The sequence below is a fragment of the Brachyhypopomus gauderio genome, chromosome 3 (assembly GCF_052324685.1).
Source record: "Brachyhypopomus gauderio isolate BG-103 chromosome 3, BGAUD_0.2, whole genome shotgun sequence".
NCBI classification, from domain to species: domain Eukaryota; kingdom Metazoa; phylum Chordata; class Actinopteri; order Gymnotiformes; family Hypopomidae; genus Brachyhypopomus; species Brachyhypopomus gauderio.
The window spans coordinates 9,313,922-9,339,207 of record NC_135213.1 but is presented as its reverse complement, the minus strand read 5'-3'; the positions used below and the strand labels follow the sequence as shown (position 1 = coordinate 9,339,207).

The following is a 25,286-nucleotide window of genomic DNA, read 5'->3' as shown; positions in this document are numbered from 1 at the left end:
CCAATCACAGCCAAGAAGGGACCGACATGCTGCGCTACCACGTGTGGCTGAAAAAATCAATTAAATATAAGGGGGAAAGAAAGCTGAACGGAACAGAGGCACATCATATAATAACAGTCAGAGCGAGGAGAAACCTGGAAAAAAACGCCGACGTAAGTTAATAAGTGTAAGTGCCTCAAGAAGCTTCTTATATTCAGCAAACGCGGCAGAGACCGAATGTTTCCAATGACATGCTTACACACATCAGACTGTACAAGCAGATTCATGTTCCTATTTAGCAGATTCAGTAGGAATGACCTTGTGCTGGTGTGAAGTCATTCTCAAGCTTTTAGCTGGAGATTTTTGAATGGTGTACCCACTGTCAATGTAGCAGTGACACTAGTGTTTAAAACACGTGTTCATGTGTTTCAAGATGTTTGCACATATTTTCTCATACTCCAGTAACAATTTATTAAATGTGGTTTGCGTTTCTAATATTAGAATGCAGTGTCTTCAAAGTACCTGTGTAAGATGAATCATCAGTATATCTCTGTATTTAAGGGGGCTGGTGGTTCAAATTCTATAAGCAAGCTGTCCCCAAGCCTATAGTCTGAAACATGAGTCGTACAAATCACTGCATACTATACGAGTGCTGTACAACTATCGCTTATTGATTTTTTCATATGGATCCAATGTCAAAATGTATTTTCCAGGAGTGTAGCAAGTTTAGTTCATTTTACATAACTTAGGCCATCCACTGCATAGTGAAGTGTGTCCTATGGTCAGCCAGTCCAGCAGAGACAGACATCGCTGCTTTACACATGACTATGGGTCACACTTTATGACCTGTCACACAAGTCTTGAAACCTGATAATGCACAGAAAATATAATCAATAGTAGTCACTTTTGATTCCTATATGCAACATTTATTTGCTGGATTTTATTAAAAACAGTCAGTAGGTACAAGAAATATACAGCATGAAAAATATACAATATGACTTCATACAAATACTGTTAATAAAAAAATGACTATATTTCTATTATATAACCAGGGTCATTCACACTGTGACACATGCACCATGTAATGGCAGAGTAGTCAGCACCAAAACATGGAACAATGATTTGGTCTGCTTACACTGGCTACTCTATATCGTACATTCTTACTTATTATAAAACAACGCATTACTGAGCATCTATAGTGTCTCCATGTACAGGCCTATGCGTGTTTTCATACAAAATTTAGAACGTTTAATTATAAATGATGCCTTCTTTTGCCCTAAGAGATGCTGACTTTTACACATTCCCTTTATGAGGGAAAGTTTGTGGGTATTTTGGGACACAAAGCTCTGCTAGCAGGCTTCTTCTTCTGGAGCATCGGCAACAGTTCAGCAGAATGTGTTTGTTTATTTTAGTATGTAAATGGTCCTGTTTTGCACTTCATTTGCATACAAATCAGGCACACAGTGACTGAAGCAAATGAGCCCCAGGACCTGGTATTTTGGACAGGGTCAAGGGTCATTTCAGTCAGGGCTTGTTCACATTAAGCTAGCACTTCTTAGAGCATGTCTGAGTCCCAGGTGCTCCAATAAAGAATTGTCTCAGAATAAGTGAAGAGCTTGCTGGAGTTGGCAAAATGTATCTGACTTTATTGCAAATCGAGGGAGAGAGGGGTTCTAGTGGACGATCAGAACAGACGCTCGCATCACACAACCTCTTCACACACACAAGTGCACTTAAGTGACTGTCGGGGTAACTGAAACGTCCCCGAGCGAGCCGTGCTGCCTCCGGAGACACACCCCCTCCCATCAGAGCGAGCCGTGCTGCCTCCGGAGACACACCCCCTCCCATCAGAGCGAGCCGTGCTCCCTCCGGAGACACACCCCCTCCCATCAGAGCGAGCCGTGCTCCCTCCGGAGACACACCCCCTCCCATCAGTTGCCATCGTTTAGTTACCGTAATGTTTGGTGTCCCAACCAATCATTTTAAACTCTGAAAAGCAGGAGGGAACAGGCACACAGTACGGCAAGCACAAGCACGAGTCTCACGCGACGCTTTAGCCCACACCGAAAATAGAAACGGAAGGTATATAAAGCTTCAATAATGCACGATGTACAGTGTACAGAGAGCACCTCAAGACTGTCTGGTTGACTTACAGCGTCGCACTCAATGTGACATTATTACTTAAATAAATGAAACGCATTATAGTAATTAGCTCCTCGGGGGTCATATATGTGCGCACTGGTCTAGTTTAACAATAGCGTAGCACTGGAGAGGCATGGTGCTTGTTAAGTATGACAGTAGCCCGCTGATTATAATCACATTAATTGATGTGTGAATTTGGTGACCTCCGTGACTTGGGAGTGGGGTTATATCTCTGTGGCGGCGATGTCATCGAAGGTGACCTCGTTGCCGCTGCTCTCGTCGTCCTGCTCTCGCGTCTCCAGCTCTCGACTGAGCTCGCGCAGCGCGGCCTCCAGCTGCCGGTTGCGGCGGTACATGTCCACGTAGTTCTGCTGCAGCTGCTTCTGGTAGCGGATCACTTTGTCCTTCTCCTCCTCCCAGCATCGGCGCTCGCCCTCGAACGCCGCCGCCTGATCCAACAGGTGTTGCTTCTCGCGCGTAAGCTCCGCCTTCAGCCTCTCCAGGTGCTGCCTGGAACCCTCACGCTGACCTTTCACCTCCTCACCGTCACTGGCCTGCCGCTGTTCCTCCAAAAGCACCCCGCCCCCGCCTGCACTCGCTCCTCCTCCTCCCCCGGCTGCTCTGTAGCCATGCCCCGCCCCCAGCCCCACCTCGTGCGAGAGGGGCGGAGCCTCGGCGCATTGGCTCAGAGTCTGGCGGAGGCAGGTCAGCTCCTCCTCCAGGCGGCGCATCTTCTCGCGGAGGAGCTCGTTTTCACTCTTTCGCCGCTGCAGTTCGTTCTCGCACACCTCCAGCTCCAGCGTGTGTGTGTGCGACTGCGTGTGCGCCTCCTGCAGCTGGCCCTGGCTGGCCTGCAGCTCGGAGCGCACCTCCCTCAGCTGACTCCGCAGGGTCACCACCTCGCCCACACGCTGCGCCAGGTCTGCCTGAAGGTCCTTCAGCTGCTGCTTCAGCAGGGAGATCTCACCTGTCTTCTGACACACCTGGGGAAAGAGGAGGAGGGGCTCAAAGCTCTGACCATCGCTTTACTCATTACAGCAGCGTTTAGTGGACCATCTTGCCCACTCACATATTTCTGCGTATGACGGTGTGTCTACAGCCTTGCTCCACCTGCTTTACTGGGTCAGCAGTTCTATTCAGAATCTCGGGTAAACTGTGTACAAGGGTTTTCAATGAAGCTTTAACAGGGCCCTACAAAATTAGGTCATTTCAGCAGTTTAAACATTATATTATTCTATGGCATACATTATCTTCTCGTGTAGAATACTGAGAAGCGCTTACACTATACTAGCAATTTCATAAAGTAACTCTACAGAACTCTACAGCACTCATGGTCTTCTAAGATGTATGATTGTGTACAATCGACAGCACCAATAAAGGCTCAAATACTGTTTTTAGATAAAGTTGGTGGTTGTAGTGGTGTTTTTACATGTGACTAACTGGGGCAAAGTTGCACAAGGTGCACAACGTTTGTCTGCATTGGTGTTTGAGGATATAATCACATCCGAGAGCCTGTACTGCCACATAACGTCTGCTGAGAAGCAGCTCTTTGTATAGTTTCGCTTAAGTGGAGAGTGAGGTTTATCTCTGTGAAAACACAGCCCACTGGTCCAGTAACGTTAAGGGAAGTCCCCAGGACATACTGAGGCGTGTAGCTCTGCATTGTTTTGTAAGGTTTCTGTTTAACCACAGAGCCTGACATGGCCTTTCAAAAACAATACCCCCTTAATCATGAGAAGAGCTTGGCCCTGTCAGGTCACGTGGGAGCTCAAGCACAGCACTTTGCTTCAGAAATTTTCCTGTCTGTTTTTAAGGTATTGTGAAGAATGTCAAACCAGTAACAACAGCAGAGAATATGAGACTGCGTTTGTATAAAATCTTTTCTTGCATAAAAACGCTTGTAATTTTTTTCATGTTTTCATTTGAGGATACTCAAACTGCCTAATTGTATACAGAAAATTGTTCATGGCATATTTTCTGAAGCCCAGACACATTCCTGGAAATCTACATCCCTGTAAACCAACCAACACACCTACTCTAACATAACTGAAGTGTGAGTCCACTGGAACAGGTGTGTTCCAGTACAACCATTCCCTTAGAACCATTCCATTAGGGCTATTCCAGTACAACCATTCCCTTAGAACCATTCCATTAGGGCTATTCCAGTACAACCATTCCCTTAGAACCATTCCATTAGGGCTATTCCAGTACAACCATTCCCTTAGAACCATTCCATTAGGGCTATTCCAGTACAACCATTCCCTTAGAACCATTCCATTAGGGCTATTCCAGTACAACCATTCCATTAGTGCTATGACATTAGAATTAGTTCCAGGGCGATAGAAAGAATTTGAATCCTGGTAAATCTTTCAATAACAATGATAAGCTTTGGGTAGTATAATTCCATAAATGTTCATTTCTATTTCCCATCTAAATGATGCTGGCAATGCAAGCCGCATGACGCTGCACCATCACACAGTTCACCATGACGCTGCACCATCACACAGTGCACCATGACGCTGCACCATCACACAGTTCACCATGACGCTGCACCATCACACAGTGCACCATGACGCTTCACGTTGCACCATCACCGAGTGCACCATCATGCTGCACGCTGGTTTGTCCATCACGCTGCATCATGATTCTATACTGTGCTAATTGTAAAGTGACCTTGAAAAGTGTTATAAATAAAATAATAATAAATAAATAATAATAAATATTGTTAATATTGTAGTGCTAAATAGTGCTAAATAATAAAGTCTGATCGAGCACAATTAAGCCCAAAATACAAAATATGCTGGCATGCAGTGCAAACAATGTTCAGAAACACTAATAATTTGTTTCACAATTTTTAAAAATACCATCCATCTAGTCAAGTACACAGAAAAGTACAGTCAGTTGTTGTTAGCCAGCCACTAAAAAACATATAGGGGCGACCTTTACCCCAATAGAAAAAAATGCCGCAATAGTGTTTTGACGACCCAGAACACAGAATTGTTTATGGTAGGGAAATTGTTAGAAGTTTCATTACTTCAGCATGGTAATCAAAATATAAATTTCATTGTGGATTTGAGTAATTTACACACTTTTTGCATGTATGTATTGAGTCTGCCTTTTTTTAGAAGGATATTTTGGCCATATCATCCAGCTCTAATTAGAACCATTCCATTAGAGCTATTCCATTAGAGCTATTCCATTAGAGCTATTCCATTAGGGCTGCACTCTACAGGATACTGGATCTCCAGGAGCAGACCTGGGCACCCTGGGCCTGAACAAGTCTCTGTGTCTTCTCACCTCCCACTTAGTCTCCTCAAGCCTGGGTCCAAGCTGCGTGTGCTCACGCTCGAAGGAGACGCAGCGTTCCTCAAGGCGTTCGCGTTCCTGCAGGAGCTGGGAGAAGTCCTCCTGCTGCTTCTTCTTCTCCTGCTGCAGCTGGAAGAGCTGAAGCTGTAGCAGCTGTTGCGCCCGCTGGGCCTTCTGCGACGCTTTCTGCATCTTGGTGGCGCAGCTCTGACGTAGCTCCTCCATCTCCAGCTCACTGCGCTTCTGCTTCTCCTCATACATCTGACAACACAAATTAACGCAGATTAACACAGATTATCGCAGGCTGCTCAGCGCTCTCCTTCCTAAAGTTCTTGGAAGTTTGAAGTTTGACCTGGGAAGGATTTTTAATTAATTTTGATTTGAGTTTATTTGAAACTAGATCATTCCAATTACTTGTAACTACACTTTCTGATGTGCGCTTCGCTTGTCCATTTTTATTGTGAGTTCTTCCCCCCCAGCAACCACCAGAGGGCATCATCTTCCTAATGTTTTTTTTTTCTTTTGCAGTAGACATTCTTTCACTGACCTGGCAGATCGCCACCTCATTCTCATCCAGGTTCTCTCTTAGATGCTGGAGCTCCAGCTCCCTCTCCCTCAGTTTTTCTTCCAAGTCCCTCACAATGGCCTCATAGGCCTCTATGGGTGGAGGGGAGGGGCCCCCAGACCCCATGTCCGATACGCCCGGCTGACTGCGACCTCCCAGGGACCCTGTGCTCTTGCTGGAGGACGAGCGGCCGCTGTCCGAGTTGGAGTGTCCGTGGCTGAGCGCAGACTTGGTGGCGTCCGGCTGGTTCGGGTTATAGACGGGGCCGCCGTAGGTCAGGTTGGATAAAGAGTTCCGGCCCGAGTCCGACATGGTGAAGGACTGGCTGAAGAGTCCATTTCGAGCTCCGCTGAAGGAGCTGCGTCGCTCTGAAGTTACCGGGCCATTGACGTCCTGTTCTGGGGCCAGCAGGCTCAGGTTGCCCTGGCTCCCTGATAGGCCGCCCCCTAGACGCGGCGAGAGGTATTGCATGGAGTTTCTGGTCTTTGGCACGACAGGCTTGAAAGCCGTCGGGCGGATAATGGCCTGTTGAATGTTCTGCAAAGCACAAAATAAGTCTGGCACAGCTCAGTACACAGTATTTGTGTTAGCATTTGTATTAGTCTGCTACTCAGATCAATACATAAGTGTTTTACTAATGCAAAGTGTCCAACATCACTGTAAGGCAAAGGAAGTTTAAAAAACATAAAAAAAACAGAACTGAAAAACTTTGAGAGACGAGTGAACTCACCCTTTCCAACTGTCCAGACACAGGGACCAGTTTAGGAGGTCCATCCACTCCCATCTCCCCCCCACCTTGCCCTGGATCAAACCATGCTTCATTCCAGTCTGTGATCAGGTCTTCGTGTGAGTACGATCGTCCACCGATGCCTTTCCCACGCCCTGCGGCAGGCTTCCTCCTGCTCGACGGCGTGCGGGTCCCGACCAGAACGTCCTGCGGGGCCTCGGGAAGGTGCCGTCCCGAGCCCACCGTGCCCCGCCGCTGCCTGGCCGTGACCTCCGGGTTGTTGCGGACGCGGTACCCAGTGTGACTGGGAACCATGCTGCTCACAGAGCCCATGGTCCCAAGAGAGGGAGGGGTCAGTGGCGAGGAGCGGTGTGGGCGTGTCTCCGGGCCTGAGGGACGGTGGTCAGTGGTGACTGGCAAGGACTGGACCGTCGCCATGGTTGCGACTTACAGCACACACGAAATCTGTGTACAAGCAGATGGGGAGATGAGGTTTTCATTCATTATTCATGGCTGACGTACTCTCTGCTTTGAACTGTGCAGGAGGGGAGTGAAGACTGTCACAAGATTAGATGAGTGTCTTTCTCTGATGTATTAGCACCCTGAGAAGGTAAAGAGAAAACCCCAGAGAGAACAGTCTGTCCCAACAGTTTTTGGCAGGCTTATCCTCTTCAGCTAGTTACTGAATATCTGAGTTATTCATTTAACATGGATGATTTTCCTGAAAATCAATTTTCTGTGAGAATCACTTCCATGTTCTGTGACAATTCTTACATAACTTAAAGATTGCCATCTGCTGATAACCTGCTCCACTGACGTAACACTCCAGGGTTTGGCTCAGTTTGTAGGCCATGGTCATTAAACAGAAACATTTCAGCTGGACTGACTGGATTTAGAATTTTCTAATGAAAAATTTGAAGCTGTTCACATAAAGACACAAAAATGCAAATACAACTTAAACAGAGCAGGAGTTTTTCAGTTTTTCCAAAAACGGCTCTAAAGGAACACAGTGCGCATCCACGGTAGCTGTTTCTTTCTGGACTCCTCACACACCTCAGGCATTTCTTCAAACAGTATTGCCTATCTGCCTCTGCTATGCCAAAATTACTCCCAAATGTTGCAGAGTCTAATTATGAGGGCATATTAGTGATGATTCATTTGCACTTAGCCCTGGGGAGATTAATCCTGTGAGATTAGATATATTAATCCACATTTAATCTTCGTTTGCACTTTAAAAAACAATACATGAGCTGAAGCTAATTAAGGTTACTTGCCCTAATTACAGTCTCATCATGAAGAGAAGATGCTGAAATAGCTCCACTGAATGAAGCTCCATTTATTTGATCCATATTTATTCTAATCTGCTCAGACTAACAATGCTCCTCTACATAAGATGGTCTGTGTGGGCAAAACTGGACAACAATACAATTGTTGTTGCTAACATGGTTAACAAGAATAGATAAAGCTTTAAGACTGCTCTCAACATAACACTGAACTGTATTAACATTATTAGCCATATTTCCTAGTTTGAGCGATTCCATCAATTCTGTCTCCTTCTGACGTTCCCACTAAACGACTGGGTTCAAGAGGGTTTGGCGGCACAGACGGAGGTGGGTGTGTCCAGAAGCTCAGCGCTTCGTTTGGTCTCTGCCCCAACTAAAAATGTGCACACATGGCTTGCTGGGACTTTTTTTTTTATTTTGGCCATCTGAGGAGGGTCAGGGGGTTCACATTACACCCTTAATTGGCTCAAACCCAAAGCAGCTTCCAAGTTACCTGTATAAGATCCAAGTTACCTGTATAAGACAACTATAAAGGACTTTTCTCCTGTCTAAACCAAACTGTGAGCATGACGGCCATGACACAGACATACACAGGACTTTTCTCCTGTCTAAACCAACCTGTGAGCATGATGGCCATGACATAGACACACACACACACACAAACACACACAGGACTTTTCTCCTGTCTAATCCAACCTGTGAGCTATCTCCCTGGTCCTACATCAGAGCCGATGAGTTTTGACGCATCAGCTGTATAAGTTCAGACATGACACCAGTCATGCTGCCACAGCTGTGTAGGAAAAAGGGGATATTTATGACATATTTACTATGGATGAAACTAAGAGTGAAAACATAGACAAGGAAGTATGAAGTTGCCAGAAGAAAAGAAGCACTTTAGTACATTAGTCCTTTAGTCATTCTCACACACACACACACACACACACACACACACACACACACACACACACACACACACACACACACACACACACACTCTCTCTCTCTCTCTCTCTCTCTCGCATACACACACTCTCATAGCCAGTAGGTGCCATGAGTGGCAGGAACAGGCCTGTGTAAACAGGATGGTGTAGGGAGGTGTAACAGCTCACAGTGACGCATTGACACAGTGAGAGATATAGCACTAAATCTGCCTTTATGAGCTCTTACACTAAATGCCAATGAGTGGAATACACTTGTGTGCACACACACAAACAAATCCACTCATGCTCAAACTCAAGGACAGCTAACAGGGCCAATGAAGGAGAGCACTGTTTGCTACACAGAGTACACACACACACACACTTGTACCAGACCTTCTCAGATGAGGGCAGCCTGACCCAATCCCAGAACTTTCCAGGACACAGAGGAAATCCCTCCCCATACCTGAGTCTTTCTCCTTAATACTTCTTGGTTCTTTAAAATAACTCTGAGGCGCTTGGGGTTGGGGACAGTCTGACTTCCAGGGCTCTGTAGCCCTCCTGCTCTTCTTGAGGTACGACGCCTGTCCTGCAGTGTGTACAGACACCTCCACTCACGGCTGCAGCTGCACTCACGTTCTCTCATTGATGCGTTTTCCTATTACACTGACACTTGCGTAGTCAATCAGAGGAGCAGCACTATAAATACACACCTAAAACCATTAGCAGCTTCAGTATTTACACAGACGTACACAGAACGGTTTCTCTCACGTACCCGAGTTCTGCATCACTCTCTCAGCTCCACGGCAACACTTCAAAGGTGAAGGGCTGTCAGCTCTGTTTAATCCAACTGCTTCTGACTGTGCTACCTGCACACACTGAACTCTCTCTCTCTCTCTCTCCCTCTCTCTCTCCCTCTCCCCCTCTGTCTCTCCCCCCTCTTTCTCTGTCTCTCTCGTCCTCTCTCTCTCTCCCCCTCTCTCTCTACTCCCTAAGGAAAGGCTATTTCTCTGTTGCACGTGTTCTATGTAGCACAGCCCAGCTGTGAATGGAGGCCTCATCCTTCCTCCCTCTCTCTCTCTCTCTCTCTCTCTCTCTCTCTCTCTCTCTCTCTCTCTCTCTCTCTCTCTCTCTCTCTCTCTCTCTCTCTCTCTCTCTCTCTCTCTCTCTCTCTCTCTCTCTCTCTGACTTAGCACAGCCTGTCCAATACTCCTACCTCGCTTCTCCTTCTGTCTATGGCACACAGATGTTTCTGAGATGTATAACAAAGTACAACTGTGAGTGTGTGTGAGAGAGAGAGAGCGTGAGAGAGAGAGAGAGAGAGAGAGAGAGAGAGAATATGAACCATGGTGGGCAGAAACATAATTTCAGCAGCAACAAGGAAATGATAAACATGTCTGGAATGCACTGTAGCAGTCACACACACACACACACACACACACACACACACACACACACACACACACACACACACCATTTTTGATGTACCTGATGTGAATGTTACATTTACATAACACAGTGTGATTCTGCTGTCTCTGCTATGACATGAGATGTCATACGTGAGATGTTTTCTACAAGTCCACCACAATAACAGTAAGAACATGAAAGTTAACACACAGGCACAGGATTCACTACCCAGTCCTCACATTTCAGGAAACGTGCTGGACACTGCTAACAAGATAGGAAGGTAATAGTGAGTGGTCTCTCAGACACACACACAATCATTTTATCTTTTAGACTTATTCACAATTTTAGTTTGTCTACGCACAGTGAAGCCAATGGCAGCTGCTGATTGTCGTGAAGCTTTGAAATGAAATGAAATGTTCCATATTTTGTCAATTGTGATTTTTTACACCCCAATCGAAATTTGTCCTCCGCTTTTAACCCATCTGTGCAGTCAGAACACACACACACACACACACTAGTGATTACTAGGGGGCTGTGGATCACACGTGCCTAGAGTGATGGGCAGCCCTAGCCCGGTGCCCGGGGAGCAGTTGGGGTTAGGTGCCTTGCACGAGGGCACCTCAGTCATGGCCTCAGTCCTGGGAATCGAACCCACGACCCTCCGGTCACAAGACCAGTTCCCTAACCGCCAGGCCATGACGTTGCTGTTGGTAGGAAAAGTAAACTGAGCTCACACAAAAGCTTTTAGATAAAGAAACTCAAATAAGTTGAAAGCAAGGAAAGTTTTCTCTAAACTACTTTAGAGATGCATAAATTACCCCTCCACCCCCAAATAGAGGGGTACACACCCATGTATAAGGAATGTAAATACACACAGACACACGTACGTGTGTGTGTGTATGTGTGTGTGTGTGTGTGTGTGTGTGTGTGTGTGTGTGAGAGAGAGAGAGAGAGAGAGAGAGAGAGCTGGGGTAAGTAGGGTAGTGTAAGTAGGCTGTAGGTTCTTCTTGGGTCTTGTTTAAATGGGTCACTCTAGCCACTGTTAATTTGGTCCTGCAGGCAAAACAGGGCTAAAGGTCTGAGCTCTGCAGAACAGCCCAGAACACACAGCAGTGGAACATGAGGGAAGACATCCTCCCAGGGGATGATGGGATATTATTAGGTCTCGCTCCAAGCACAGCTGCAACAAAGGCTACAGACAGGAAGACCAGGGGAGATCACACACACACACACACACACACACACACACACACACACACACACACACACACACACACACACACACACACACACATACACACAAAGAAACAATGCACACCACCACAACTGCACCACCTTCCTTTTGCTGTGTAAACACTGTGACCTTCTAGGTCAAAGTTTTTGTCACTGGTTCTATGTTGCCATGTGTGTTGACGTCTCCTGGTTTAGCCTGCAGTCATATTGTTTGCTGTATGTCAGTGTGATTCTACCAAATCTCCTTGCAAGCTGGATCTGAGTCAGATACCAGACTAGCGCTGGTGATGTGTCTGGACTGAGTTACTTTACATCCCAGACAGCCATGCGAGCCCAGACACGGCTCACACTCTGGGGACTAACCTGTCCACATACACGGGAGTTTAACTCTTTTTGTCTGTGTTTCCTGCTAAATCTGATGACAGAGAAAAATGATTATGATGATTAGTACATTGCTGCAGTTTAGTAGGCTTACTTTACTGTAGTTTAGTATGCTAATGTTTCTGTAGTTTAGTATGCTTACTTTTCTGTAGTTTAGTATGCTTTCTTTGCTGTAGTTTAGTATGCTTTCTTTACTGTAGTTTAGTAGACTTGCATTGCTGTAGTTTAACAGTACATTACTGTACTTTAGTAGGCTTGAATTACAATAGATTAACATTACATTGCTGTAGTTTAGTAGGCTTATTTTAGTAGGCATACATTGATGTAGTTTAATAGGCTTATTTTACTGTAGTTTAGTAGGCATACATTGCTGTAATTTAGTAGGCTTATTTTACTGTAGTTTAGTAGGCATACATTGCTGTAGTTTAGTAGGCTTGCATTACTGTTGTTGTACACTGTATTATTGTAGTTTATTAGGCTTATTTTACCATAGTTTAGTAGTTTTACATTAGTGTTGTTTAACATTGCATTACTGTAGTTTAGACTTACATTGCTGTAGTTTAGTAGGTTTACTTTACATCCACCAAAAGTGATTAATGCTGCCGTAACTAATACATAAGCTTTCTACCACAACACTCTGTCACAACAAAATGCAAACAACATGTAAGACAGCAAAGTACACATACTGTACTTTGGTACCACTCAGAATTTCATTGTATCATGTACAATGACAATAAATCTCTCTACTCTCTACTCTCTACTCTACTGTGTGTTTACCTCTCTTCTATGTTTGCATCCACAAATATTGGCCAAAGAAACTTCTGTTGGCTTGCCTCTTACTATAGATGTCATGGATGACTGTGTCAGGTCTACAGTAAACTGTAAACAAATTAATGTTTTACACAAAAACCCAGAATAACAGTATTTACTGTATAATGGAAAGCTGATAAAGCTTTTCTGATAAAGAAATGTCAGCACAGTGTTCTTCAAGGGGTTGCTGGATTTGCAAATTGTTCTCATAGTGAAATACACTGTAGATGAACAAATAGAAATATATACAATCAATAACAAACAGTACTGTATTACCAAATCAATATTTTCGGTATATTGTTCCATTTGTTGCATCATAACCTGACAGCTACTCTGACATAGCAACATGTCTACTATCAATCTTTTAACCTTTAAATAAATATTTTAAATGTTCCCAACTGAAATTGATCTCTTCTTACACATAACAGCAATCAAAGCAATGTGTGTAAAGGGCAAAATGAGATAATTTACCTCCCTAGGATGTTACACCTTTAAAGAAACATCACAATACTGCCATCTCCAGGCTCTCAGACGATACTGCAGCTTTAACTAGTATTTTACTTGTCTATACTTCATATAAATTTGTTTCAAATATATTTATTGTGAAACATTTCTTTCAACAATGCACTTGGTCTGACATTTACATGTTTCTTTTAAGAAAAAAAATCCTGACACATACATAAACAACAAAAAGGCATAGTAACAATATCTATAATGGAAATAAAAATAATCAAAACAAAGGAAACGGTAACATACCACAATAATAATAATGCAACAAACAGCAAGAGCACAAATATACTTAATATAAATTTAACATTACAAGTGACTGACAAACCATCTACAGGCATTTTATTTTTCATTACCAAACCTGTTTGAACTGTCACAACCCACAATGCTTTCACGGTGCATCGCTCAGAGAGGAGAGGAGAGGAGAGGAGAGGAGAGGAGAGGAGAGGAGAGGAGAGGAGAGGGGGAGGGAGAGGGAGAGGGAGAGGGGGAGAGAAGCCCTGATCCACACCAGAGCCTGAAACACCCAGAAAACCTCCAGCAACTCCAGCGCAACTGTTCCCAGGCTGGTTGGCTTTTCAGAAACCTAGTCATCCTCATCAAGGAAGTAGGAGGAAGGACCCCTTAGAAAATACACCTGCAGGCAAGGGGGCGGAGTCTGAGCGGTGGCCATGGTTACAGCTATAACTATAAAGGAGAATGTGCAATATACAATATATGTCCAAAAATATATAGACAACAATGTGGAATTGTTGGACATCGTCCCTAAAGTATGGCCACTGAAGCATTAAGGCTTTCCACAACATTCCTGAATGTGTCTAGCCATTCAGTCTAAAGCGTTGAGATGGGCCTGATTCACCTCGCGGCTGTCCAGTGCAGCTCACGGCAGTGTGTAGGTCACTGGGGTTCCACACCACACCAAATTCATCACCGGAGCCACACAACTGGAATCATGTAATTACCTAAGTGTTTTTTGTATGAACATTACCCTTCCCTGAGGCCTAGTCTGAATGCCCCAAACCAGCTCCTGAACATTATCCCTGCTCAAAAACTCTGCCAGATAGTGAAACGTGATTCATCATTCCAGAGCACAGTCCAGAGGCAGGGTGCTTCCCACTACTCTGGCCTGTGAGTGGCCAGAACTCCGGTGCTGATGAAGTTTCCAGAGGCAGTCTGGAATTCTGCAGGCAGTCTGGAACTCTGTAGTGAATGAAGTAATGATTCTAACGCTCTGTGTTTCAGTATTCGAAGGCCCTGTGCTGTCTGCTGTTTTATGGCTGAGCTGGGATGACCAAGCCAAATCCAGCAGGGCAGAAACTTCATAAACGGACCTGGGCTAACGGTGGCATCCTATCACAGTGAACAGCAGTCACACACGTGAGGTGACTGTGTGCGGTAGACTAAGCAGCAGGCGTGAGGTGACTGTGTGCAGTAGACTAAGCAGCAGGCGTGAGGTGAGTGTGTGCGGTAGACTAAGCAGCAGGCGTGAGGTGACTGTGTGTGGTAGACTGAGCAGCAGACATGAGGTGACTGTGTGCAGTAGATAGAGCAGCAGACGTGAGGTGACTGTGTGTGGTAGACTAAGCAGCAGGCGTGAGGTGACTGTGTGTGGTAGACTAAGCAGCAGGCGTGAGGTGACTGTGTGCGGTAGACTAAGCAGCAGACGTGAGGTGACTGTGTGCAGTAGACTAAGCAGCAGACGTGAGGTGAGTGTGTGCGGTAGGCTAAGAAGCAGCCGTGAGGTGACTGTGTGCGGTAGGCTAAGAAGCAGCCGTGAGGTGACTGTGTGCGGTAGACTAAGCAGCAGGCGTGAGGTGACTGTGTGCGGTAGATTGAGCAGCAGACGTGAGGTGACTGTGTGTGGTAGACTAAGCAGCAGGCGTGAGGTGACTGTGTGCGGTAGACTAAGCAGCAGGCGTGAGGTGACTGTGTGCGGTAGACTAAGCAGCAGGCGTGAGGTGACTGTGTGCGGTAGACTGAGCAGCAGGCGTGAGGTGACTGTGTGCGGTAGACTAAGAAGCAGCCATGAGGTGACTGTGTGCAGTAGACTGAGCAGCAGACGTGAGGTGACTGTGTGCAGTAGGTCAAACGGCAGACGTGAGAACTGGACTGAGGTTACAGCTCACTGTGAACATGTAAGTGTCTCTTTGGCAGTTCTGTTCAGCAGTCAAACTGCTTGAAGCATATAAGTGTTGATGAGTCTAAAGGACTTGGCTGGAATGCCCCGTAGCCTACGTCCAGATGGTATGGCTGAAACAGACTGTGATTAGTGATGTCTCTAAAGTCTCTAGTTCTTAGATGACTCTCTGAATCGTGATTCGCCCACTTCATTTGGCTCACATCCAAAAGATTCATTTTGCACATGGTATTACTCAGTATTAATCAGTGTTATCAGTATAATCAGTATTTACCAGTATCAGTGTTAGCAGAACAAGATTATTTCTAAGGGTTACCATTTGAAAACAGGAGTACTTTATCTCTCATTCACTGCATCACAGCAAGTGGGTGGTGCCAAAATGACTTATTGTGAATAAGCCTGTGAATACCTCTGTGCAACCAATACCTGTGCAACCAATCATGCTGTGTAGTCTCTAGAGGTCTCTGGTGTAATGCAAAGTAGAAGAAGGCATGAGGATTATTAAGACCCTGCTCTAGGCCTAAACTCTGTGTGTGTGTGTGTGTGTGTGTGTGTGTGTGTGTGTGTGTGTGTGTGTGTGTGTGTGTGTGTGTGTGTGTGTGTGTGTGTGTGTGTGTGTGTGTGTGTGTGTGTGTACATTCATAGAGCTGTGTATTGCCAGTAACTTAATGGTACAGTATGATATGATACATTACTAATTTGTAGGGGTGTGACGATACACTCAGCTCACGAGATGAGACACGATATTGCGTTCTCGAGAACGAGACGAGATGAGATTTTAAGAACACTAAAATGACAAATTATATGACTGGACAAAAGACTTTTATTTAACCGAGTTACACATGCATTTAGAAATATTTTATTATAACTCTTAACATTATCATCCCCACACTGCTCCCAATATCCTTTACTGTCTCAACTTGCCAAAGCGTGCCTTTCTGTCCCTGCCAAGTGAGATACGTTGATTTGAGTACTGAGCTGTGGTGGTAAATGTCTCTGTAAATGTCTCTGCATCGTGTTTGTATTAGCCGTGGTGTACGGCATTATTTTCATACCCAAAATCCTGCCAAACAAACGATTTGAAAGTGGCGGGGCATCTTCTATAGTAATACCTGTATTTTCCAATGTCATTCTGGCTGCTTACTGGATCACAAATCCTGCGAGATTTTTAACGCGATGAGAAATATCGCTGAGTTACATCTCGCGAGATCTCGTGACACGAGATCTCGTCACACCCCTACTAATTTGGTAATAATAATAAGGTAAATGTCCCTATTGTATATGAGTAGGGTTAGGTTAAAGACCAATAATATGGGAGAGTAAAGGTAAGATACCAATAAAAAGAACACAAATGACATGTAAAACAGTTCTTGCATAAAGCCAATCACTTCCAGCCTCCCACTAACAGGAAAGACTTCACTTTGAATCATTTTAGGATTTAGAAAGTAATTCTAACTTAAACGAACATGCAGATTTTTCCTAAACCCACTTGATTTGTTTTGTTTTTTTGGTTTTTGGCTGCCACATCCAGTAATGCTGCACTTAAAGTTTAACACTAGATAAAGAAAATAAACATAAAAAAATATTAATACAGTCATGACATCATCAACTTAACGGTGATAGCATATTCACGATATATTGTTGTATTGATATACTGTACATATCCCTACACACACCAAAGTAGTGGGAACACACTACACTACAGCAGTGGTAACTGAGTCCCAGGAGCACACTTAAGCTCTGAAATGTGAGCTAGACATGCAGCAGGTACACAAAAGAAGCGTGGTGAGCTGTGCTGAACTCTGGGAAGCAATATGATGACACACAAATAGCAATGGCAGGCTAAAACCAGAAGAGGCTGATGGGAAAACTTTACCTTTATAACTACCCAGGATCTCTCTCACTCACTCTCTTATCATTCATCTTTGCAGGTTATTTTTGGAAGCATAGGCCTGATAGGTCAGCAGTAGGGATGTGGAGATTCATCAATTCACATCGGTGAATCGGTACACATGTCTGCGATGCGACTGCATCGGTAGATTCAACGTGCATCGAGTTTAATTTGCGGGCGAATTCACGATGCATCGCCTTCAGTGAGGCGGTCACGCAATCTGCAAACAATGCCGTGGGGCTAAATACGTTAGTAGCACAACGAACCTGGCGACACGCATGAAAAAACGGCACGGTGTGGACATCTCTGCGGCCGCTACCCCCCTCGTAACCCCCCCACTCAACAACTTACGTTCGTGAGTGTGTCGCATCGCATCGCATTTGTATCGCATCGCATCGCATCGACAAGGGGTTTCAGAGTATTGCAGTTATATCTCATCGTTGGCAGTGTATCGAGATGTGTATCGAATCTAGGGCTGCACGATTAATCGTATTTTTATCGTTATCGCGATGTGAAGTTTCACGATAAACACATCGAAAGAGCCACGATAACTCCTTGAATAACAGCAAACTCAAATTGCGTTATCCTCGTCCAGCAATAGAGGGAGCTATTCGCGCTGCAGACTATGATCACGTGACGTAAGTAGGCAAGAGGCAGAGTGAGGCAGAGTTGCCAGGTTCGCGGTTTTCACGCCAAATTGGGCTTGTTTGAAAATCCAGCCGCGGGTAAAAATTCTGGGGCCGCGGGGTGCGGTTTTTGGGCTACTTTTGAGTTGGGCTACTGCGGAAGTTACAAGTCAACACTAAGAATCGATCGCGATGTAACACTTAATTTGTCTCCAGTTCACACTCGCAACACCCCCCCCCCCTCCGCCGACAACTTACACTCGCAGATTTTGTGCGGAAAACTTTTGTAGGACCTGGCAACCCTGGAGTGAGGTGAACACGCTCATCAGACACGCGATTTGGTTTAAGCCTGGTTTACACTTGATGCGGCGCGAGGGTCCGGGAGACGAAAATAACGTAATCGCGGTGGCTTCGCCCGTGTGCAATTGCCTCGCGCGCTGTCGATTCACGAGGTCGTGCACCTCTCGAATTTTGTAAGTTCGCGCGCGCCGCGTCTCGGCGCAATGAGAACAGTCATGTTTGCAGGGTTCATACACCTATACAAGGTGGAATTCAAGCACTTGTATGTCACTTTCAAGGTCCATTTCAATAATTCCCAGCACGTTATTGAATTAAATATTTATACATATACTCTAAATGATTCGAAATAATTCGCTTTTTTATCACATTATTTAATGTTATTATTTATTTAAAGTTCGCGCGCGCCGCGTCTCGGCGCAATGAGAACAGTCATGTTTGCAGGGTTCATACACCTATACAAGGTAGAATTCAAGCACTTGTACGTCACTTTCAAGGTCCATTTCAATAATTCCCAGCACGTTATTGAATTAAATATTTATACATATACTCTAAATGATTCGAAATAATTCGCTTTTTTATCACATTATTTAATGGATATTTATTTTCAAAACGCCCAATCTTAACGTCTTCACGTTCTCTCATGTTTCGTCCTGGAATTACAAGAGGCTCGTATTTGTTAACGTAATACAAGAGAATTGTTCAGTCAGACAGATATTTGTTGTGAAACGAAGTAGTTACAATTTCAAGACTTTTCAAATACTTTAGCCTAAATTCCAGCACTTTTCAAACCTGAAACACAAAGCAACATTAAAATTGGTCAGGTAAAAGTTCATTCCCCTGTATTTGAGGGGTGTTTTTTTATACTACTAGGCCTACATATCGTTTCGGACAACACTGCAAAGAATGTGACACGGCAAGATTAAACGCTTCCGCCGTTCGCGGAGGTTAACGAGGTGTGCGGAGTCGCTCACTCATAAACCTAGATTGAATCTATTGTTGAATAAACCTGCAAAATATTTGGAATTATTCTGGATTCATTACACAGTAAAAAACAAAACAAATTAATGTGCTGCTGTTCAGAGAGACACTACATTTCTGTATTTTAATCTTAATTTATCGTGGTTCACATCGATATCGGGATATCCAACAATGTTATCGCACATCGCAATTCTAGTCCATATCGTGCACCCCTAATCGAATCTAGCTTAGTGGTGACGATATACATCCCTAGTCAGCAGGCATTCCTCCACAGGACATCGCTCAGAGATCCTCTACAGGACATCGCTCAGAGATCCTCTACAAGACATCGCTCAGAGATCCTCTACAAGACATCGCTCAGAGATCCTCCACAGGACATCGCTCAGAGATCCTCCACAGGACATCGCTCAGAGATCCTCTACAGGACATCGCTCAGAGATCCTCTACAGGACATCGCTCAGAGATCCTCTACAAGACATCGCTCAGAGATCCTCTACAAGACATCGCTCAGAGATCCTCCACAGGACATTGCTCAGAGATCCTCCACAGGACATCGCTCAGAGATCCTCCACAGGACATCGCTCAGAGATCCTCTACAGGACATCACTCAGAGATCCTCTAGGCTCCTCAGTCCACAAATCACCTTTGTGATGTGTGATTGGTGCTGGTTCATGGTGGTGTGATGTGTGATTGGTGCTGGTTCATGGTGATGTGATGTGTGATTGGTGATCTCCTCTGATTCATGAAAGCTTTCTACTGGCAAGTATATGCTTACAGATGGTGGACAGTTCACTGTTTATGCTGCCATGTTATTTCATACTACAAAAAAGCCCAACAGAAGAGTCCAAAAACATCTTTGTGTTTAAACTCTTTTGTGTAAACATCCAGACTTCACAGGACCACAAATAGCCCCTATAAAGTAAATGCAATACCTTCAACACACGCACACACACACACACACACACACATTACATATCATGCCTTGCTGACTGTAGGACAGCAGCTCTCTGTGTATTGTGTGGTCACCTATCCAAAAATGTACTATTTGGCAGACAGTTACAAGTGAGAAAACACACACACACACACACACACACACTCACTTTCTTCACTGAAAAACCTTGAAGCAGAGACACACCCCTGGAATAAACGTACAGCATAAATGTCAAGAAGGCGCTACACAGGAAATAAGGCAATGAACCATGGTCAGGACGTGAAAGTAAACACACATACAGACCTACAGGCGCGCACACACACACACACACACACACACACACACCATAAATGATCATTCCTATCCATGAAGAAAGACTGTTTATGGAAAGACTGAAGGAGAAGGCAATGCAGCCAGTCCGTCCAAAGCTGCATTTTTGGCTACCGTGGCAACACTGCAAAGCTCCACCCCTGGCTCACACTTTATAACACCTACACACAGAACAACCCTGCAGTCTAGGGTTCCTGCTTATATTTATATATGTGAAAGTAGCGTCAGTGTACATTAAAGATCAGACCACTTATATACTCATGATGTGGCAATGAAAAATGGTGATACCTGTTGATATTTGCTTTAATTATATATATATATATAAAAACACCAGTATGAGCTGGATGAGCGCCACGCTGCCCAGCAGTCACAGGTGATCTTTTATCACTGCTGGTGAGCACTAGCACACTGGGCTTTCGCTAATGGATCTTTATTTAAAGCACATAATGACGCGGAGGGGCTCTTGAGTGAAATTAGCCCATCTGACTCAAGCACAGCGCACGGTTCACTGGAGCAGGAGAGAGGAGGGAACAGCTTGGGGTTTTTTTCCAGGAAACTCAGCTCCTAAAAACCTGAGGTACAATGTTAACAGCACAGCTAGAGAGCATTTCCCACCAAGGTTAATTAGCATTAGTGGTGTAATTAGCGTGTATGAGGTTATGAAGCTGGACTGCTCCTCCAGCACACCCATGACTCACTGTCATCATGGTAGGTCAGACCTCATTTGTGACTAGACACTCCCTTCATAATCGTACACAATTCTGTCATAATCAGACACACTTCCTCGTACTCTAGGGTAAAGAAGGAAATTGCTGCTTCACTCTGAAAATCTAGGTGCACGTGTAGTAGTTATCCTGCTATCATGCCAGGATATGGAACACGTTTATTTTGTGAAGATCACAGCAGCCACACCTAATGCTGGTGCATTTCAGTGAGTCAATGGGTTAATCATTTCTTCTTCCTCTGTTTTCTGTGTTCCCAAAACTGCAGAACAGATCAGATCTGCTTGTAAAAGCCAGACTGCACACAAACTCCGGTACTGCCTTACATTGACTCAGGGACCCATGATAAAGCAGTGCCATGTCTCTTGAGGGTCAGGGTCACCAGAGGTGTCAATTCCAGGTTCAGAAAGTAAAAGTCCTCACCAGGATTTTGCTCAAGCTTGCTAGATTTTCTAATTAGTGCAATCTAGGTAAAATTAGTGGAATCAACACAATCCAGGAAGCCTGAGCAAAATCCTGGTGAGGACTTTTACTTTCTGAACCTGGAATTGACACCTCTGAGGGTCACCCACAGCCACTAAGAGTTCTCGTCATCAGAGTTCTAGAGTCCTTTGCACACTGCTTCTAGTCACCAGATTTCTAGAGACCTTTGCTACTTCTAGTGAGAGTAGTTGACACTTATGTCAATAGCTTAACTTGAATAAAAATATAAGTAGAATATTCTAAGCCCAAGACCACTGTACCAAAGTATCCCTTCTTGTTCAAACCTAGAATAAACAAATACTGCACCACAAAATGTTGTGTGTTTGTGTTTTTTCCAGACAGATATATGGCCTATGTCCTCTTAGACCAAACAGTGGATCAATTCAGATTTACAAAATCATGTCTTTTGCAACATGGCAAAACAGTTTCACACACAAACACCCCCAAGCACACACAGATTCACACACAAGCACTCTCACCCCCACCACACACACAGATTCACACACAAACACCCCCACGCACACAAAGATTCACACACATGCATTCACATACACCACAGTTACTCATACACCTTACACATTCGCACACATGTACACACACATTCACACACACCTACACACTTACACATTGACACACACACATACTCAAACACATTCACAGATTGTTCTATGACTTAGCAGAAAGCTGGAAAGAGAAGAACTATAATGGCTCAATGTAGTCCCACATAAGCCTGTATTTCTTAAAGCCATTCAGATGTAGCATATTAGGACACTCTTCTATGCAAAGCAACAATGCATTATAAAACTTTATTAAGCAACTATGCATTATAATGCTTTAGAACACAGGCATTAGTTTAACATTTGGGAGCTCATGTTTAAACCTATAAATATCTCACATGGTATCAGCTGACGTATGCAGTTGATGTTGACAACCACAGAGAGGGGTTAATTTACACTCAATACTGTACTACAGCCAACTGCAATGCCAACCTTCCAGATTCTACAGATAAGACTGTATTACTCTTCAGAACACGTCAGCGTGTGCGTTCACAGGTCGGCACACAGAGCCGGAAGAGCAACCTGCACTCTGCTGTAAGACACACAAAGGACAAGAATTCATCCTCTTCTAAATAAGTTCATCATCACCTGCTGGCTCTTTAAGGAAACTTTGTTAGGGGGAAAAAAGGTTAAGATTACAAAATGTTTCTCAAGTACTTTTTGTAAGAGCACCAGGGTTATGAGTTCAGAATAGCATGAGCTGAAGAGTGTTGGTCAGTTGAAGAGAAATCAGGACGATCACAGGTGTGTGTGTGTGTGTGTGTGTGTGTGTGTGTGTGTGTGTGTGTGTGTGTGTGTGTGTGTGTGTGTGTGTGTGTGTGTGTGTGTGTGGTGCCCGACTACAGACAATTCAACCTGAGCACTTTGTGGACGTTTGAAGGCAAACCCTCGGATTTCATATGTATACCGCGTTTCTTTTAACCGCTCTATTTCACTTCCATGACGGTATAACGTGACGTGAGAGTGCCAGACATTTGAGAAACGCTGTGAGGTCACTGGGGCTACATTTACACAACATATTAAAACACCTCAACGTATCAAGATATGAAAATCTAGATATACAGAGCATGGAATATGAAGAAACGAAGAGTGTGCGCGTTTACGTTAAATGCCACAGCATTCATCCGTTTTCCGATTCATCTACAACATTGGCGAAGTTCAGTGTAATGTTGTCGGGTTGTGAAGTACATCAAGATAACACAGGATGAGGAAGAGTGACGGACTAGTCGCATACATTCCTAGCACCAGTACTTCTAACACCTTCTCCCTAAATAATGCTTCGAGCACAGTCAAAATATGCTGCTTTTCACCTCCTAAAGGAAAAAGGAAATATGTGGCTATAATGGCAAAAATGATTAAAGAAACGTTCGTAACCTGTGCCTGGAAACTTTGGACTGTCTAATAAACAATTTCCGTTAGCCTGTAGTTCATTTAGTTAATCCGATCAGTACTCGACTCCCGTTAACAGACCCAAGTTAACTCGGCGTTGTGCTGAACTTACCATTACTGTACAAAACCAAGTGCTCCTCGACGTCCGTAACTGCAGTCCGTCTTCTATATGAACTTTCGCAGAAGCATCGCGCCGATCCGAACAAAAACACGTCCGAAGCTGCTGTGTGCTCTCGTACAGTGACAGTGTGACATTAAGCGCAGGGACTCAGAGCACTGCCTCCATTTCCCGTTGGTGGGGGAGCCCAGCCTGCCTGGTTATTACGCTCACATCACCCTTCCCCACCGTCTCCGCTGTTCCGACCGGTCACCCCCCCCTCCCCATATGCCGTTCTTGGATCAGTTGTGGCGCAAGATGACGCTGAAATGTTTCCAAAAAGCAGGTTTGAGATCTGTCGGTCCAAGCAATCGATTAGTACTTTGCTTGCAGTACAGTGTGCGTAGGAGGTTGAGATTAACTAGTTGCCGAGCCCACGGAAGTGGTCAAGGAGAGGCTCGTTTGTTCGACGTCCCTGGACATCGAGAAATTGAGTTACGTCTCTCAGCGTGTAAAAACGATTCTATTTTCTTTTTCTTCTTCCGATTCTTATTATTATTAATAAAATAGTTGTTATTGTTGTTGTTGTTCTACTACTTCATACTTCTGTAAATGAAACAGCAAGACACCATTCTAAACCCATACACTATAACAGAAGTCTCAAAAGCACACAGAGCAGTCTTGCTGCAGGATATAGGCCACTGAATGCGTAACTGTGTGACCTTTTGCACGTGATTCCTTATTCTCCCTACAGAAATGACTTGCATTATACATCTATAATTAGTTCTAACAAAATCACAAATAGCAGAATGTATTGTGTCCACAGTTTTATTATTTGTAATTAATATTTAATTAATATACTCTAACGTTTCACTTTAGAGTTTGTTATAAAAACAGTGAATCTGGGGCCTTGTCCCAGTTTCCTTGACCTGAGGGATTTTGGGGGAGGGTTGAATGAATCAGAAGCCACCTTTAGATCTACTGTGGTGCTCAGATAGTGACTTTGGAGACAGGTTTATAATGTGATTGTGGTTTCATGCTTAGGCAGGTCACAGCTCATGACCGTTTATTCAGGAACAAACAAATATGGTCTCCAAACCACAGGTGAAAAGATTAGCCAGCAGTTCTCCAGAAACATTGACATAAAGATCATGTTAGGCTCATATTAGATCACTAGTATTAAGATCATGTTAAGATCATATTCAGATGTTTGACGTTAGAGCTAATACTGAGAGCCATTCTAATGTGTTTCTCTTACTGTATGTCAATACAATATGTTTAAGAAAACCACCTGACATCAATGCAAGAGGGGATTTCAGACAGATGTCAGACATATGACTCAAGGTAAGAATTTGTATCCAAAACTGCCTCAGTAGCAGTCCAGTACAGCTAAGCCTACCTGGAAGGCTGTATGCTGTTCAACAGACTCTGAAATGCCACAGAAGAATTAGTTTGGAGAGCTGGAACAATGAATTCAGATAACTAAACCAAATGATGCAAATAGACTTTTTTGTTGTTGTAAAACTCCCTTTCAGAGAGGACTACTGGATACTTCCTGAAACCCTTCAGGAATGAATCGTTGTTATGT

The 25,286-nt window shown here is 44.3% G+C and overlaps 2 protein-coding genes across 3 annotated transcripts in view; one reads left to right on the top strand and one right to left on the bottom strand.

The window, feature by feature from the left end:
* LOC143510226 (ras-related protein Rab-37) overlaps positions 1 to 25,286 on the top strand; it is a 48,046-nt gene that overhangs the window by 10,759 nt on the left and 12,001 nt on the right. The gene's annotated exons all lie outside the window — the stretch shown is intronic.
* On the bottom strand, positions 895 to 24,182 carry lzts2b (leucine zipper, putative tumor suppressor 2b). Of its 2 annotated transcripts, none has more exons than XM_076999351.1 (5): positions 23,714 to 24,182; positions 6,723 to 7,184; positions 5,975 to 6,529; positions 5,419 to 5,688; positions 895 to 3,104 (listed from the first exon to the last, which is right to left on the bottom strand). In XM_076999351.1, exons 2-5 carry the CDS (start codon positions 7,155 to 7,157, stop codon positions 2,346 to 2,348), a joined length of 2,019 nt encoding a protein of 672 aa, XP_076855466.1. In that variant the 5' UTR covers positions 7,158 to 7,184; positions 23,714 to 24,182; the 3' UTR covers positions 895 to 2,345. The 2 variants fall into 2 exon arrangements, with proteins under 2 accessions (XP_076855466.1, XP_076855467.1); XM_076999352.1 differs by lacking the exon at positions 23,714 to 24,182 and adding an exon at positions 9,695 to 9,838.

What these genes read in the sequence shown, in the direction of transcription:
- lzts2b (XM_076999351.1), bottom strand. Translation starts at nt 7,157, where the DNA reads ATGGCGACGGTCCAGTCCTTGCCAGTCACCACTGACCACCGTCCCTCA. An exon ending in TGTCTGGACAGTTGGAAAGG is followed by an intron (nt 6,530 to 6,722) that starts GTGAGTTCACTC and finishes TGTGCTTTGCAG; the next exon opens with AACATTCAACAGGCCATTAT. An exon ending in ATGAGGTGGCGATCTGCCAG is followed by an intron (nt 5,689 to 5,974) that starts GTCAGTGAAAGA and finishes TTGTGTTGTCAG; the next exon opens with ATGTATGAGGAGAAGCAGAA.